Source organism: Diabrotica virgifera, chromosome 4 (genome assembly GCF_917563875.1).
Source record: "Diabrotica virgifera virgifera chromosome 4, PGI_DIABVI_V3a".
NCBI lineage: Eukaryota > Metazoa > Arthropoda > Insecta > Coleoptera > Chrysomelidae > Diabrotica > Diabrotica virgifera.
Window position 1 is genome coordinate 1313181 of NC_065446.1, and position 18061 is coordinate 1331241.

Below are 18061 nucleotides of genomic sequence, written 5' to 3' on the forward strand. Positions count from 1 at the left end.
AATGGAGTATGTACATATATTATACATTATTCTCTTCGTGTAAATTAATTTAATCAAAAAAAATTTGGACAACTTGTATAAATAATCATGTTAATGTTTATATAACTATATAGAGAATTGAGTAACCATTCAAATGAGCTAGCACACGATTCCTATTCTCATTTAAAAATCATTATTTTTGAAGGTAATTAACTATTTAGATGGAAAATAAGCCACAATTAAATTGAAAAAAATAATTTTATTAACGTTTCGACGCCCAAATCGGGTGTCGTTGTCAAAATATAAAATATTACTAAATTAAACAAAAGTGTTGTTGCTTAGTAAAAAATTCTTCTAATAATTTATTTAATCTGACTCATTTATATCGGCAATTCAGACATATATTATACATTTTATAGTAGAAGACCTGAAAATGATGTTGCCAATATTTATGAGTTGCGTTCCTGGGACGACTTTACTAAAAGATAGTTCATTCGATTACATGAAATCAACCCCAACTCAAGAATATCCGCCACAAAAAAATCATAGCATGTGATCTGTCTTTAAAAAGACAACCAGATGCAACGGTGACAGTAAAGTTCTCGCGTTAGAGATTTCATAGTAAATCATGGGGGAAAACCAGGAAAAAAACCTCGTGACACTATCCCGTACAGAAATGTATAATTATAAAAATGCCACAAGGAAATTGCTTCAGAACAACATTTTTAAAGGTATTTTTAACATTGCATATATTTTAATTGCATTGCACAATTTTGTTTTCTTTCATTTATTCCCTTCTACACCTCTTTTTATCGAACACTATAAAAGGTAAAGATATTTCTGAACTCAAATAAAAACAGTGAGGTAAGAAAACGTATATGTAATTATTTAACTGATTGTAAATTATCAATTTTTAGTATCAGTATCATTATTTTTACATTTTATTTCTTCACAAAGTACACCTAATTTTTCACTCATTGCTCTATCGTTCCATAAAAGACCCTTATCGTATTTATATGTTGCTTCGATGACTTCCTTATTTTCATCGTCAACATTGTCCGGTTGATCATCTTCCCAGTTGGTATAAACAACTTCCTTACCTGTAGTCATCCATACCCATTGTTTACTCGAAGAATAATATCCTGAAGTCCAAAATCCAGCTGTGGTATTGCCGACTGAAAATGTAAATGCACCTTATAAATACATATAGGATATTTATTATTTACTTTAGAAAGGAACTACAACGTTATACTATTTTGAGAAAAAGGGGTGAATTAGTCCCTATGCACTAGGCAGTGTTTCTCAACCTTTTGCTTATCAGGGACCGGTAATACTTAGGATAATTTTTAGCGGACCAATAATTTTTCCAAATATGCATTACCTACATGTTTAGTAAATTATTATTAAAAACTAAAATTACAAAAACTATTTTCACAAAATTTTTAACAGTTTAATGGGATTGTCTGTTCCTTCTGTATAACAGTGTGTCCATTTCGGGTTGTAAATTGGTTAGTGCTAATCGAAGTCACGTGTTTATCGACAACCGATTCCTCCCTTTGTTTTTAGTTGTCGTTATTGTCGAAAATCCCGCTTCACATAAATATGTTGTGGCAAAAGGGAGCAACATCTTCGTAGCCTGGTTGTGAAGACTGGGATATTCTTCTTTCATTCTGATCCAAAACCCAGGCAACCAAGTGACGTCATGTAACGTTGAGGAAACGTCAGTTTTTGGTTGAATATAACACGTGTTTGAACATTACGTCATATAGACGTCTTTTGTAGGTGATTTTAAATACGTAAGAGTAATGACGTTAAAATTACGTTTAAAAAACGTTTTAATTTCAGGCAACCTAAGTCTGACGTCACAAAATTGGGAAGAGCTTGCTGGTTTGTATTGACTCCAAACAATTTCGTTTAGGTATAACGCTAAATGTTCATAAGAAATTTCTCATTTATTTTTTACGCGGTTTGTGTCTTGTGTGATAAAATAAAACTTTTCATTTAGATATTTAGTTGAAGAAACATGTTAATAAGAGATTTTTATGCGTTTTTGCTCAGTGAGTTAGTTTATTGCAGTAATTCTTCTTGACTATTTGAGGATATGTTTATTTGTTTTAATTAAGCGTTAAATTAAGATATTAAGTATGCTGGATAATTTGTTAATAAATTATTTATTAGTTTCATATATATTATGTTGTTTCAGTTTTGACACAGTACCTAAGTAGGTATATACAGGGTGTCCCGAAAAGATTGGTCATAAATTATACCACAGATTCTGGGGTCAAAAATAGGTTGATTGAACCTCACTTACCTATATACAATAGTGCACACAAAAAAAGTTACATCCCTTTGAAGTTACAAAATGAAAATCGATTTTTTTTCATATATCGAAAACTCTCAGAGATTTTTTATTGAAAATTGACATGTGGCATTTTTACGACAGCAATATCTTACAAAAAAAATTAAGTAAAATTTGTGCACCCCATACAAATTTTATGGGGGTTTTGTTCCCTTAAACCCCCCCAAACTTTTGTGTACGTTCCAATTAAATTATTATTATGGCACTATTAGTTAAACACATTATTTTTAAAACTTTTTTCCCTCTTAGTACTTTTTCGATAAGCCAGTGTTTATCGAGATATTTTGAATATTTGTCGAATCCACCACATATTTGTATATGGTTAAGTACGGTTATACGGTACCTGTTAATAATCTGAAAATTTATTTATAATTTACATTTTTAGGTATATTTTGAAAAAGAAGCTACATCTCGATAAAAGGTGACTTATGAACAAAAGACTAAGAGACAAAAGTTTTAAAAACACTGTGTTTAACTAATGGTACCACAATAATAGTTTAATTGGAACGTACACAAACATTAGGGGGGTTTAAAGGAACAAAACCCCCATAAAATTTTTACGTAAATATATTGAAAAAGAAGCCGCATCTCAATAAAAACTGGCTTATCGAAAAAATACTAAGAGGCGAAAAAGTTTTAAAAACGTTGTGTTTAACTAATGGTACCACAATAATGAATTAATTGGAACGTACACAAAAGTTTGGGGGGGTTTAAGGGAACAAAATCCCCATAAATTTTTTATGGGGTGGACACATTTCACTATAATTTTGTTTTAAGATGTTCCTGATATAAAAATTATACATATCCATTTTCAATAAAAAATCTCTAATAGTTTTCGATATATTGAAAAAAATCGATTTTCATTTTGTAAGTTCAAAGGGCTGTAACTTTTTTTGTGAGCATATTTGTACTAAGGTAAGTTAGGTTCAATCGAACTATTTTTGACCCCAGAATGTGTGGTATAATTTATGACCATTCTTTTCGGGACACCCTGTATAACTAGTGAAAATTCTATAATGTGAGAGCTGGTACAATCATGCAGAATCAATGTTGCTTCTAGCGCACAAGCGATCTTAAACAAGTGGTAGTATATTTTCGACACATGGGGCGTAGGCCCATAGGTTTCATGTTACCTATTTTTTATACTATTTTGAAACATCTGAAAGAGGTCACTTTTTGAAAGTACATATTAAAGACGTGATTTTACCGACGTATAAAGGTCGTCATCTTTTTTACGTATGAAAATCGTCACAATCTCGACGTGAATAAAACGTAGATACGATTACGTTTTAAAATCGTCACAATTATGACGTCAAATCGATGAGACAAATACACGTGATTTTCAACGTCAGTACTACGTTATAGAAACACGTCAATTGGTCATTTTTATGACGTGTTATCTACGTTATAAAAACGTCGTTTGGTTGCCTGGGAATTCATTGAAAGTCATTGTCGAAAAATTTACCTTTAACGTCAAGTCAGAACCCAATTTTAAAATATGTTGTTTCCCTTCATTGTGTAATTGAAGATTTTCATATTATATGAAAGGATTTGTTATCCATAAATTACTCTCAAGTAGGTACACCGATGTCTGTGGGAATAGCTATTTGTATAACAAGGGAGGAAAGTGCTACTTTTCCTCCCGAGAATGAAGTTTACTGCCCGACGCGTAGCGGAGGGCAGTAATCATTCAAGGGAGGAAAAGGTACTTTACTCCCATGTTATACATATGGTTTTTCCACCTTCCTCAAATACCAAGTCATTTTTTCATTTTTACTTAATTTATTTATGTAACTAACCAACAAAATTTATTAGAACTAAAACTAGCAAGTAGGTACAATATAACTGTCAACTGTCAAATATAAGTCAAATTATTAATGTAAACATTGTTAAATCAGAATAACAATTTACTGTTTTTTACCATTCTGCAAAATACAGAGTGTTTTTAAATAAATCTTAAAATGTATAGATACTTACGTAATAGAAAATAGAAATTGTACAGGGCGTCAATAAGTTATATTTAATGAATGAAATACCATGACGTCATTTTTACTTTTCCTCCCTAGGAAGGAAAAGTACAACTTTGCTCCCAACAATCAGCTCCGGAAAAGTATACTTTCGGTAGAGGTAGGTGGAAAAATACTTTTCAAACCCATCATACAATGCTTGTAAATGGATACAAATTGTTGCATTAAGTTTTATATAATTTAATTCTTTTTTGGTATTTAGGAAATCTAAGTAAGCAGAGAATATTTGACAATTATTTTGTTTAACTTGCGTTAACCAACACTTAATATTTTTCTTAAATGCATTTATTTTGCTGTTCAAATTAAATATTTTTGTTGTACTACCCTAAAGACTTAAATTTAAATCGTTAACGTAAGAAAATATATCGCTCAGGTAGGCCAGTTTTGCGACCCATTCTGTAACGGAAAAATAATATGATAATGAAGATTTTTTTTCATATAAAAATATTTTTGCTTCTATTCGTACCTAATTTAAATAGTTTTGTCAATACTTTGCCTCGAGACAGCCATCTTACTTCAGCATGAAGTAATAGTTATTAGTTGTAGTTAGAAGTAATGTTCTGCCTCGACTTCTTGGCAAAGTATTGCAAATAATCTTGATTTTTTTTTATTTAGCTAATGCCTCGACAACTAATGGCCATTGGCATGGTAGGTACGGTAATTTTGAACAGTTAGGTACCTAGTGTCATGTGTAGTGTGTGTTGAGTAAGTATCTTATTACTTTGCAAAATCGACGTCATTGTCTTTGCAAAGAGACGGTGATTGTATCCGAACGTCTGCGGTCCCTCCAGTGAGTACCGATCCCACAAGGACAGAAACTATTTTCATTTATTAATTTATAGTAAACGAAAAATCTCTGACCATGGTGAGATTCGAACTCACGACCAATCGGACCTTCGATCCAAAGGTAGGCGCTCTTACCACTGAGCCACAGAGGGGGTAATCTTGAATTTAAATCGCTGTTCACGTAAAATTCACGATTCTTATAAATTCGGGAAAGAACATCATTTAGTTCTGGTGACAAATTTCTCGTTGCTAAATGTTGACGATGTATGGACACAATGAATGTGTAATTATGAGATCTGAGGACAAAACTTCTTGAATTTTTTTAGCAACACCACAGTGCTTTCCTGTCATATTAGCTGCTCCATCAGTGGACAGGCCAACGCACTTTTTCTGCTGGATGTCATTGTATTCGAGCGCGAAATTCGCGGAAATGCAACATATTTCGCAGACCGGCAAAATTTTTCCACGGACCGGCGCCGGTCCATGGACCGACGGTTGAGAAACACTGCACTAGAGTGCATTACAGTGAACTCTATAAACTTTTCGTACGTTTACTTACACATCTACGGAGAAGTTGTTTCAAATTAAATTTACTATCGAAATGTCACTTTCTAAAGACAAAAATAATTTTTTGTTGGCAAAAATCTATATATCCAACTGTTCTAAATAAGAAATAAGCCACAATTTAACTAAAAAAAATTATTTTATTAACGTTTTGACGCCTATATCGGATGTCGTTGTCAAAATACAAAATATTAATAAATTTAAAGCAAAAATGTTGTTGCTTACTAAAAAATTCTTCTAATAATTTATTTAATTTAACACAAGAATTTTACTGTCGCCGTTGCATTTGGTTGTCTTTTAAAGAAAGATCATATTCCATGATTTTTTTGTGACGGATATTCTTAGTCCAGAAAGCAACTGCGCATCCGCTAGGAAAAATATTCCGATTCGGATATTTTGCACAATCTTACTCCAAAAGGACCCCTTTTAACAAAGTTGCATGTTGCCAGGACCAAAAGTGGGTCAAACATTTTTTAAACGTTCTTTTTTGTTTTTTTCCTAAAATTATTTTTTTTGCATGGAACAGTTTTTTTAGGTTTTTTGGATCATTTCAAACAGAAAAGGTCTTAATTTTAACAAACCAGATTGTACAACTTTTCAAAACATTTCCCAACATCAAATTAGTTAAGTACAATCCACTTCTAAATTCAAAGTTATTCTCAAAAACTAAAGCTAATACTCCAAACGCCTTAATGAGCAACATAATTTACAAAATTAATTGCATTGGATGTCAAGGTTGTTATATTGGTCAAAGTAAACAATGGCTTAAACAACGTGTCACTCAACATAAAAGTGACTGTAATATCAGAAAGAAATCTTGTGCCTTAGTAGAACACCACTTAAATACCGGACATAAATTTGATTTTAACAATGTAAAAATCGTTGAACAAATTGACAATTATAAAAAACGACTTTTTCTTGAGATGGTACACATTAACAAAACTCCCGAATCTATAAACTATAAGACTGACACTAACCATCTGAGTAATATGTAATGTAACATTCTAAATAATACATAACATTTAAAATTAAAAAGAATCCCAAAGTTTAAAAATACAATCAAGTTACTCAATTAATTATCCAATATTAATCTATATTATTAATAAATTTCTAAAAACTTTCAGTCTTATACTAACTCACTATGTACCATAAATTACTTTTTGTAAATCAATTTATCATCATTCATGTCCTTTCTAATTTTTCTACTATTAATATTACCATTCAACCGTAAAATTTCGAAAATACTTCTTTCTCTTATTTACTTTGACCAATTCACTAAAAAATGTACAATATTAGACAACATTCTATTAAAATAAAATTTACTGCAGTTACCACAACTCCCAAATATGCCAAAATAGGACATAATAATTTTATAAGTCAATGTAATGATATGTTCCAAACCTAAATTATTTCTCTTATAGTTGTAAGTACCGAGATATTTATCTTTTGTTAGTTTCTAATCATAATAAATTTACAGTTTCTCCTGACGAAGTCACAAAAAGAGTGACGAAATACTGAGATATATATAAAACTACAATATATATATATATATATATATATATATATATATATATATATATATATATATAAAACAAGGTTGAAATATTGGGGTAGCAGCAATCTCAAAGAAAACTCTTTATAATAATTACAAGCTTTCGATAATGTTTATTATCATCTTCAGGGAAACTACAAATATAAATATACAGTATTTAACAATTAGTCTAACTAAAATCAATAAAAATTGTTATCTTTGTGCCATCAAAAATCCAAAACACCATAGTTTTCTCTCACTAAACTAGGTGTCTAGGATCCCCAGAAACACAAAAATAACAAAATATTGCTCTGAGAAATGCAGAGCTAATACTCTCACTATAAACACCGCATATCACAGAACAACCTTACTAAAAAATTATTTATATGTTTTGGTACTTACATTATTTGAGGATGTAGAGCCTAGTTGTTAAATACTGACATAACAATGAAATTTTGTCTTGGTAAATAGTAAATAATATAAATTAAAGTAAAAACTATATAAAAACTTATAAAAATCTGAGTATAAAGCGATAAAAGCTAAAATATTTTTTAAAAAATTATGTATGTCTAATTGGCATTTTACAAAATGTCTAACAAAATGTTATGGATGTTTATTCATTTTTCTTTGAATTCATACGGAAACGTCACAACCACTGAACCAATTACAATTTTGTTATAAATTTCTAATAAATTTTGAAATAGGAAAAGAGCGAAATGATAATATAAAAGTTTTAATAAATGCAAAATTGTTTTATAGTCCTTGTCTTTTATTATTATGTAGTATACTGAAAAAATCTACAAATTATGTATCAAATTAAAGAAGAATCTGAATTATTAAATTTAAATCGGTTATTTTTGTCTAAAGTGAGCAAATAAGAATAAATTTCACTGAGATGTCTTACATCTGATTTTTTGTTTATCGAATTTTCTTCTTGAAAGATAAAAGCCATTTCCAAAAAAAGTCTTTTTTTATATGAGTTCTCAGAAGCTAGTACTTTAGTATGTTGATAATCCATTACATGACCTTCTTTGGAAACATGTTCTGCTAAAGCACAACGTTCAGGATGTAGTCTAGAATCACTTTTATGTGAAATTATTCGAGATGATAAAGTTCTCGAGGTGATACCTATATAGCTCATATTACAACTACGACATGGTATATTATAAACTACATTTGAACAAGACAATGCAGGAGTTTTATCTTTCAGTCTAGTAAAAATTGAGTTAATAGATAATGTGATACTATTAGCTATTTTTATGCCACTAATTTGATTAAAGATTCTGCTTAGCTTTGGTGTGATGTTCTTAATGTAAGGGAGTGAAAAATATTTAAAGTTAATGGGTTCCTGGTTTTCTGCAACATTAGTAAGATTATTTAAATTTTGGTTGTTAATACTATTATTATTTGTGTATGAGATGTCAGATGTATTAAAAAGTAATTTCTTTATAAGGGTTTTTGGATAGGAATTGTCAATGAATATATTATATAATATTCTTAGATTTGTATTATGAAATGAGTTGTCTGATATTTTTAAAACCCTTGATTTCATTTGTTTTATTAAATTAACTTTTTGAGAAAATTTATGGTAAGACCAGTAATTCATATACCTGCCTGAGCTTATTGGTTTTTGGTACCAGTCAATCATTAAGGTGTTTGTAGTAGTATTACGAATAAATTTAGTATCTAAGAAAGGTAGAGTACCATTTTCATCTTCTCTTTCTAAGGTAAATTGAATGTAAGGATCATAACTGTTGAAGATGAACAAGATTTCATCCAAGGCGTTGGAAGGTAGGCTAAGTATTATGTCATCAACATATTTCTTAATAAAACAAAGGTCAAAAGGTAGTACTGGTATTACTACGTCCAACAAATCGTCCATCACATAACATGCAATAATAGGTGAAATTGTCGCTCCCATAGGAGTACCAAATTTTTGAGAATAATATTGATTATTAAAAGAAAAATATGTGTTATTAAATAAAAAGCTAATTAAATTTAAGAAGGTGTCTTTCTCAATGTTACAGAAATTACGAATAGAAGACCATTTTTTATTAATAGCTCTTAGAGCTGCATCTAAGTAAACATTACTAAAAAGGGAAACAACATCCAAGCTTGCAATAACATAATTAGGTGGAAGTTTAAAGTTGTTGAATTTGTTAGCAATTTCAAAAGAATCTTTTATGTAGTAATCATTATTAGTGTCATAAGCTTTAGTCAATATATCAGTTAAAAAAGAAGCCAAAAACTGTGTAGGAGCATTAATACAAGCTACTATAGGACGTACTGATAGTGTAGGTTTATGTATTTTAGGAAGAGCATAAAATTTTGGTGAAATACCACTATAATACATAAGTTTCTTTTTTGTATTAGGATCTATTTGGTTTGTATCTACTAGTGATTTTATTAATTTATTACATTTTTGTTGAATAGAAGAAGTAGGGTCCTTTGATAACATAGAATAGGCTTCTCTATTATTTAGTATATTTGAAGATAATTCTAAATATTGTTCTTTATACAAAATTACTGTTATATTACCTTTATCAGATTTTGTAACAACAATATTAGTTGGACGTAGTAATACCAGTACTACCTTTTGACCTTTGTTTTATTAAGAAATATGTTGATGACATAATACTTAGCCTACCTTCCAACGCCTTGGATGAAATCTTGTTCATCTTCAACAGTTATGATCCTTACATTCAATTTACCTTAGAAAGAGAAGATAAAGTCCTTTGATAACATAGAATAGGCTTCTCTATTATTTAGTATATTTGAAGATAATTCTAAATATTGTTCTTTATACAAAATTACTGTTATATTACCTTTATCAGATTTTGTAACAACAATATTTGTTGGACGTAGTAATACCAGTACTACCTTTTGACCTTTGTTTTATTAAGAAATATGTTGATGACATAATACTTAGCCTACCTTCCAACGCCTTGGATGAAATCTTGTTCATCTTCAACAGTTATGATCCTTACATTCAATTTACCTTAGAAAGAGAAGATGAAAATGGTACTCTACCTTTCTTAGATACTAAATTTATTCGTAATACTACTACAAACACCTTAATGATTGACTGGTACCAAAAACCAATAAGCTCAGGCAGGTATATGAATTACTGGTCTTACCATAAATTTTCTCAAAAAGTTAATTTAATAAAACAAATGAAATCAAGGGTTTTAAAAATATCAGACAACTCATTTCATAATACAAATCTAAGAATATTATATAATATATTCATTGACAATTCCTATCCAAAAACCCTTATAAAGAAATTACTTTTTAATACATCTGACATCTCATACACAAATAATAATAGTATTAACAACCAAAATTTAAATAATCTTACTAATGTTGCAGAAAACCAGGAACCCATTAACTTTAAATATTTTTCACTCCCTTACATTAAGAACATCACACCAAAGCTAAGCAGAATCTTTAATCAAATTAGTGGCATAAAAATAGCTAATAGTATCACATTATCTATTAACTCAATTTTTACTAGACTGAAAGATAAAACTCCTGCATTGTCTTGTTTATAATATACCATGTCGTAGTTGTAATATGAGCTATATAGGTATCACCTCGAGAACTTTATCATCTCTAATAATTTCACATAAAAGTGATTCTAGACTACATCCTGAACGTTGTGCTTTAGCAGAACATGTTTCCAAAGAAGGTCATGTAATGGATTATCAACATACTAAAGTACTAGCTTCTGAGAACTCATATAAAAAAAGACTTTTTTTGGAAATGGCTTTTATCTTTCAAGAAGAAAATTCGATAAACAAAAAATCAGATGTAAGACATCTCAGTGAAATTTATTCTTATTTGCTCACTTTAGACAAAAATAACCAATTTAAATTTAATAATTCAGATTCTTCTTTAATTTGATACATAATTTGTAGATTTTTTCAGTATACTACATAATAATAAAAGACAAGGACTATAAAACAATTTTGCATTTATTAAAACTTTTATATTATCATTTCGCTCTTTTCCTATTTCAAAATTTATTAGAAATTTATAACAAAATTGTAATTGGTTCAGTGGTTGTGACGTTTCCGTATGAATTCAAAGAAAAATGAATAAACATCCATAACATTTTGTTAGACATTTTGTAAAATGCCAATTAGACATACATAATTTTTTAAAAAATATTTTAGCTTTTATCGCTTTATACTCAGATTTTTATAAGTTTTTATATAGTTTTTACTTTAATTTATATTATTTACTATTTACCAAGACAAAATTTCATTGTTATGTCAGTATTTAACAACTAGGCTCTACATCCTCAAATAATGTAAGTACCAAAACATATAAATAATTTTTTAGTAAGGTTGTTCTGTGATATGCGGTGTTTATAGTGAGAGTATTAGCTCTGCATTTCTCAGAGCAATATTTTGTTATTTTTGTGTTTCTGGGGATCCTAGACACCTAGTTTAGTGAGAGAAAACTATGGTGTTTTGGATTTTTGATGGCACAAAGATAACAATTTTTATTGATTTTAGTTAGACTAATTGTTAAATACTGTATATTTATATTTGTAGTTTCCCTGAAGATGATAATAAACATTATCGAAAGCTTGGAATTATTATAAAGAGTTTTCTTTGAGATTGCTGCTACCCCAATATTTCAACCTTGTTTCCTAACTGTTCAGCAAAGATTATATACCTGTTATATATATATATATATATATATATATATATATATATATATATATATATATTTATTATGATTCGCTTACATTGTGAGACATGTAAGAGAATCGAGTCATGCAAGATACTTACAACGTGTTCTGAGGTATGTGAAAACAGCTGCATTATCGTCTTTTGAGTCAATACTATATAGCTCCATGTTATTTGCTTTGCATTCTAGCATGGCTTCTAACCAAGTGCCCTAAAAAAAGAATTATTACTATTGTACATTTAAACCAATATCTATAACCTAGGTAAATAATAGAATATTATAAATTTCAAAATTGTACATATTTTTTATTTTTGCGAGAAAAAGGACGTCCTACGATAAATCGCAGTGTATGTACAGAAAAATAGTGCTCTTACGTTCGTAATAACGCTTTCACCTTCATTGAATAATAAAACACCAACTTGACTTATTACAATATTAACATATATATCGTAATTTGTCCATATTGGGAAAAAAGACAATAAACAGGATCTTTATACAGGAGCGTAATGAAGTTCTGGATGTTAATAGAAACAGTCAATCGATCCCAATAATGACAGTTTCATTGACAGAAACCTGGATTGTACCGACTTGAAGCGTTAGTATATGTGTCCTGCTTTTTACCTACTACCTTTTCTCTGATCTGTTGATTGTTTTTTATACATGAATTACGAGGCACGCTTTAGGTAAAACGCGCAAAATATCGCCTATCAAAATTTTTAATGTGTTTTAAATGTATTCGTTTTTGCGTAACCTGAGAAAACTAATAAGTATTTTTGAAATTTTAATCGCAGAATGAAATATTACGATATTACCGAGGGCCAAAAGTCCCTTAGAATAAATAAAAAGTTTCTTTGAATGAAATATTTGCAATTAAAAATAACACTAAATTTTCTCTTTTATTTTCATCCCTGTAACTTATTAAAATAAACATAGAAGTTATTAGGGACTTTCGGCCCTCAGTAATAATGTAATCTTTCATTCTGGGATTCGAAAAAAATGAATACATTTAAAACACATTGAATATTTTGACAGGCTATATTTTTCGCCTGTGCCCTTAAGACTTATTACAAACATAATTAAACAAATAATAATTGTCACACCTTAAATTACCAGCATGTGGCAAATAAAAACAGTGTAGGTTACACATGCAATAATAATATTGAGAAAAATAACATTCTTACAGGAGGCAATACAATTGATGATATTAAACAGTTAATTTCATGAATGTATTGTTGTAGAATTGTTTTTTTTAAAGAAATTCAAAAAAATTAAATTTATATCAATGGACCATAAGACCATAGTTTTTCATCACCCTGTATATGACCAAAATTGTAAAGAATTTAATTTTGCTATTAAACAAGTGTTTAGGAAAAATGAAAACGATTAGTGATAATGATTCGACGAAATGGACGGGACATTAACAAACAATTCGGTGATTAGAAAGTGGACAGAGCGTTGACGGGAACAATGACGTTTTTAAGATCTTTCCGGGAAGGTTTTTAATTTGGTAAACAAATTGTATTAGTTTTTAGATGTAAAAGTAGAAAAGAACTAATTATGATATTTCTTGAAATTTGACAAATTGAAAAAGTATGTGGAAGAATATTTGGTTTCTTAAGAAATAAATGGTTTGAGAGAGGTTGTTGTGGATTGGATGGAAAATATCGGGAGTAGGGATAATGCATGTTGGAGTCTGGATTTGAGAGGGAAATAAGTGGCACTGTGTAATGAACATCGATAGAAGGCAGTCGAGTTTTTAAAAGTGTGTAATCAGTGTAGAGTGATATGATCAGCCTTTGCGAGCAGAATCAAGTTGAAACCAAATTGTCGACCGGTTGAAGAGTTAATTTTCCTGGTTCGAGGGAGATTCCTTTGTTTTGTCTAGAACGAGTAGCTGATTATTATCCTTTTGCGCACAAGATATCGAGCAAGGAAAACTGAGTAATAGAATTCGAGCAAGTCCTGTGTGTTTTTCTTGGAAGCAGTTTGGACGTGAGGGACGTTTTCGCAACATCCAGAGAGTACGTCTTGGGAGAATCAAGGACGGCGCAATCCAGAAAACGAGGGAGTGAAGAAACAAAAAGGCTAGTCAAATCATTTGTCGGAATGGAGAAAATTTGTTTATATCAAAACCATATTTGTTTATTTGTTTATTGAACATTTTTTTTGAACGCAGTTAGTCATTTCAAATTTGAGAAATCAATTCGAAAGAATAAAAGTAAAATTCATTAAATTTAGTATGAGTAAATAATAAATTAATTAAATAATTTTTTTTGTCAAAACAAGGAGATATCAGAGTTAGAGTTTAATTTATTAAGTTAGAAATTGTTGCAACAAAGTTAAATTTTAGTATTTTTTTAATCATATGTACACGGCTTATTTGATAAAAACAATAGATTACTTTTATATGATTTTGAGTGTTTTCAATTTTCCTGTTTCCACCCTGGAAGAAGAAATCAACTAGAAATACTAGAAACCACAGATCACAGGTATTGTATCAAATACAAAATTAGCCCTGAGAATAAAATTGATTGGAATTTAGTTGTGTTTTTACATAGGCAGTAAATAAAATAATTGAATAATCAATTAAATTAAGAATTTGCTAATCAACCTAAATAAATAGATGAAGTAGAGCATAACAGTATATAATTTCAAATGAGATATTATATCATTAGCGCCTTGACCGTATGAATGAACAATTTTATTTTATTTTCTTATTTCTAAACTTTCAAGCTGTAAGCTGGGATCTAATGAACCCCACCGTACTAACGGAGGATTAAATGTAACTTACGTGAAAACCATCTAGAGCTTCGAATTTTTTGTTACCACTGAGTCGTCCTTCTATACCTGAAATTTACATTATGATATATAATATACATATTACATGACTTAAATTCATGTATTGTTTTTACTTTTCTATTTGTACACTTTTACAATATATAGGTACTTTTTCGTAATGCGTTAAAAGTTTAGAAACTATAATTCAATGTATTACTTAAGGAACGTCAATCCGCATTAATGGCTGATACATCTAGAAACTGATAGCTTGCACCGATAACCAATACCACTAGACACATGGCAGCAGACTGGACACCTAGAGAAAACTAACGTGACAAGAGAAGTGATAAACCAAAAGAAAATCAAATGGGCAATAAACTCATTTGAGCTATTAATCATCGAAGCCTGAGAAGATTTATTCAGTACTTCTACAGAAGACATAATATACTTCTGGTCAGAAAAATATATATGATATTACAGGCTAGCTTAGGACGCTTGCTCAGAATACCACAAAACACGAAAAAACCACCCAAGTACTTCAAAAAACTAAACATAGAGTCTCTAGAGAACCAAAACACAAAATGGCTGTGTAAAAGACGTTTATAACAAAGATTTGAGATAAACCCAGTAACAACAGGTGAAGGAGTAAATGAGCCATGGGCAAAAATAGAATATAATATATTACAAGCCGCAAAGGAAAGCATAGGAGTCATAAAAATTAACCTGAATGCAACAAAAATATCAAAGCCCTGGTTAAATACTGAAATAAGAGATCTAGCCTATGAGAAGAGGAAAGCATACTTACAATACTGCACTAACAAAACACCAAACAACTACCAACAATACAGAGATACAAGAAATTATACAAATTCTAAAATAAGAAATGAAAAATAATATAAAGAGAAAATATTGGACACGCTTTTTACAAAGATATGGAACACGATTTGTATGGGGCGCAACGAAAAGTTTGGAAAATACTAAAAAGTAGGAAAAAACCCATTAACGAATATAGAAGTTAAAATAAAAGAGAAACAGAAGAATGGACCGCCTATATAGAAGAACTATATAAGGAAAATACTATAATACCTGAAGAAAAGGAAGAAACAGGACATGAAGACTAATCCAAAATAGACACAGAACTAGAAATCACAAAAGAAGAAATAAGGAATAACAATACGTAAATTAAAAAACAGAAAAGCCCCAGGACCCGATGGGATACCAAATGAACTCCTAAAATACGGAGGAGAAACCTTATCGAAAACATAGAGATCATCTTTCAAGAAATAATATGTAGCCAGCGTGTACCAGACCAGTGGAGGATGAGTATAACAATATCTATACACAAGAGAGGAAACAGCAAAGACCCTAGCAACTACCGTACCATCACCTTGCTGAGCACAACTCTTAAACTTCTAACAAAAATACTTGCCAATCAAATAAATGAAGAATACACAATTAGTGAGGAACAACAAGGTTTTCGGATAAATAGGTCCACAATAGACGCCATATTCACAGCCAGAAAAATTGCTGAGAAAGCACTGGAATATAATAAACCTGCATTTATGTGCTTTATAGATCTGACTAAGGCCTTCGATTGTGTAAGATTGGAAGATGTGCTAAGATTGCTAAAGGAGAAAAATCAGCCCAACAAGATGATAAGGATAATTAAAGACATTAATACGAAGAACCAAACCAGAATAAAAGTTGAGAATGAACTAACATCGGAAGTAGAAATCAACTCGGGAATCAGACAAGGGGATAGCTTGATCACATTGCTTTTTAATTTAGTAATGGACAAAATCATAGAAAACATCAACGGTACTGGAAAAGGATATAAGATGACAGAAAAACAAATAAAAATCCTCTGTTATGCTGACGACGCAATCTTAATCTCCGATAACGAGGATAACCTACAGCGAATGGCACAAACTTTCAATACAGTGGCGAAGAACTACAACATGAAAATGTCAACAGCTTAGACAAAATCCCTGGTAGTGTCAGAAGAACCCATAAGGTGCAAATTAGTAATTAACAGCGAACTAATTGAACAAGTCTCGAGATTCCAATATCTGGGAGTCGAAATATGTTGTTATGAAGATGTTAAAGAGAGCGTCCGAAAGCAAGCAAATAAAGTCAATTGCGTTTCAGGATGTCTGAGGTATGTCATCTGGAGAAACAAAGATATGAGGCTGGAAAGGAAAGTACGCATATGCAAATCATGTGTAAGACTGATCATGACGTACTCGATAGAGAAACAAGATGAGAACGTTGAGGTCAATAACTGGGAAAACACAGAGACACAGAATACCGAACGACAGAATAAGAGATCTCTGTAACATACAAGATAGTACGGTGGGCAAGACAGAGACGACGAGAGTGGAATCAGCATGTGACGAGAATAGACAGCGAGAGAATAGCCCGTATAGCCAGGTATTCGAAGCCAACAGGCAAGAGACCAATAGGAAGGCCCTTTAAAAGGTGGCGAGATAGCTGGCAGTCAACATGACACATACGAATACAAGGTCAAAATCAGTTAAGAACAGGGCAAAAGGCCTGATATAAGAAGAAGAAGAAGCTTAGGACGAGGGAAAATACCAAAGACGTGGGAGCTATTAAGGGTGGATTTTATATCCAAACCTGGCAAAATCGGAGAGAAAAAATACTAAATGTCAAAGACCGATAAGTCTGATGTAATAGAAACGCTTGTGCAGCAGGTCTTCTACTGCCTGAAGAAGGCGTAGTTTCCAAACAACTGGACAGATGTGAAGTTCATTCCTCTTTTGAAACTGAAAGAGAAAAAAAGACCACAAAGTTAAAAGCCAATAACTCATCTAGAACCCCAAAGCACTCAGTTATAAAATTTAAAAAAATTACACACATCAACAATAATTTATATTTCTTGTTAGTTATATTTGAAATAAAAATTTATATAGTTCTTACTTATTAAAGCCTTGCTATCGGCTTCCACGATATTTTCCTTCCATATTATTAGACACAAAAACAAAATTACTGAAATTTTATTAGACATTTTATTCGACTGGCACTACACAAAAACATGTAATATATCGTGTGGAAACTTTGTTATTTATATATGTATGTATCAGTTATTTTTTTCAGTATTATTTTTTAACATAAACTATTTTGGTAGATAACGCTTTTTGATAAACACATTTTAGACAAATACATCTGTTGTCTGATTTGCACAACTTACCGAGGTGCCAAACACATATACAGAATGTTATTCGGTGCGAAATTCATATACGGAATGTTAAATATTCGTAGACGGAAAAAGAAAACTTTTTATTAGCCAGTTAAAAGGAAATTGATTTTAAAATACTT

At 30.5% G+C, this 18061-nt stretch overlaps 1 protein-coding gene across 1 annotated transcript; it reads right to left on the bottom strand.

Annotated features, from left to right (window-relative positions):
* Positions 1 to 844: 844 nt before the first annotated feature.
* LOC114324389 (alpha-N-acetylgalactosamine-specific lectin) lies at positions 845 to 17820 on the bottom strand. The gene is made up of 4 exons (XM_028272214.2): positions 17663 to 17820; positions 14736 to 14791; positions 12046 to 12154; positions 845 to 1154 (listed from the first exon to the last, which is right to left on the bottom strand). The coding sequence occupies exons 1-4, from the start codon at positions 17748 to 17750 to the stop codon at positions 886 to 888; spliced, it is 522 nt and encodes a 173-aa protein (XP_028128015.1). The 5' UTR covers positions 17751 to 17820; the 3' UTR covers positions 845 to 885.
* Positions 17821 to 18061: the final 241 nt, after the last annotated feature.

What these genes read in the sequence shown, in the direction of transcription:
- LOC114324389 (XM_028272214.2), bottom strand. Translation starts at nt 17,750, where the DNA reads ATGTCTAATAAAATTTCAGTAATTTTGTTTTTGTGTCTAATAATATGG. An exon ending in CGATAGCAAGGCTTTAATAA is followed by an intron (nt 14,792 to 17,662) that starts GTAAGAACTATA and finishes TGTAAATTTCAG; the next exon opens with GTATAGAAGGACGACTCAGT. An exon ending in AAGCTCTAGATGGTTTTCAC is followed by an intron (nt 12,155 to 14,735) that starts GTAAGTTACATT and finishes TTCTTTTTTTAG; the next exon opens with GGCACTTGGTTAGAAGCCAT.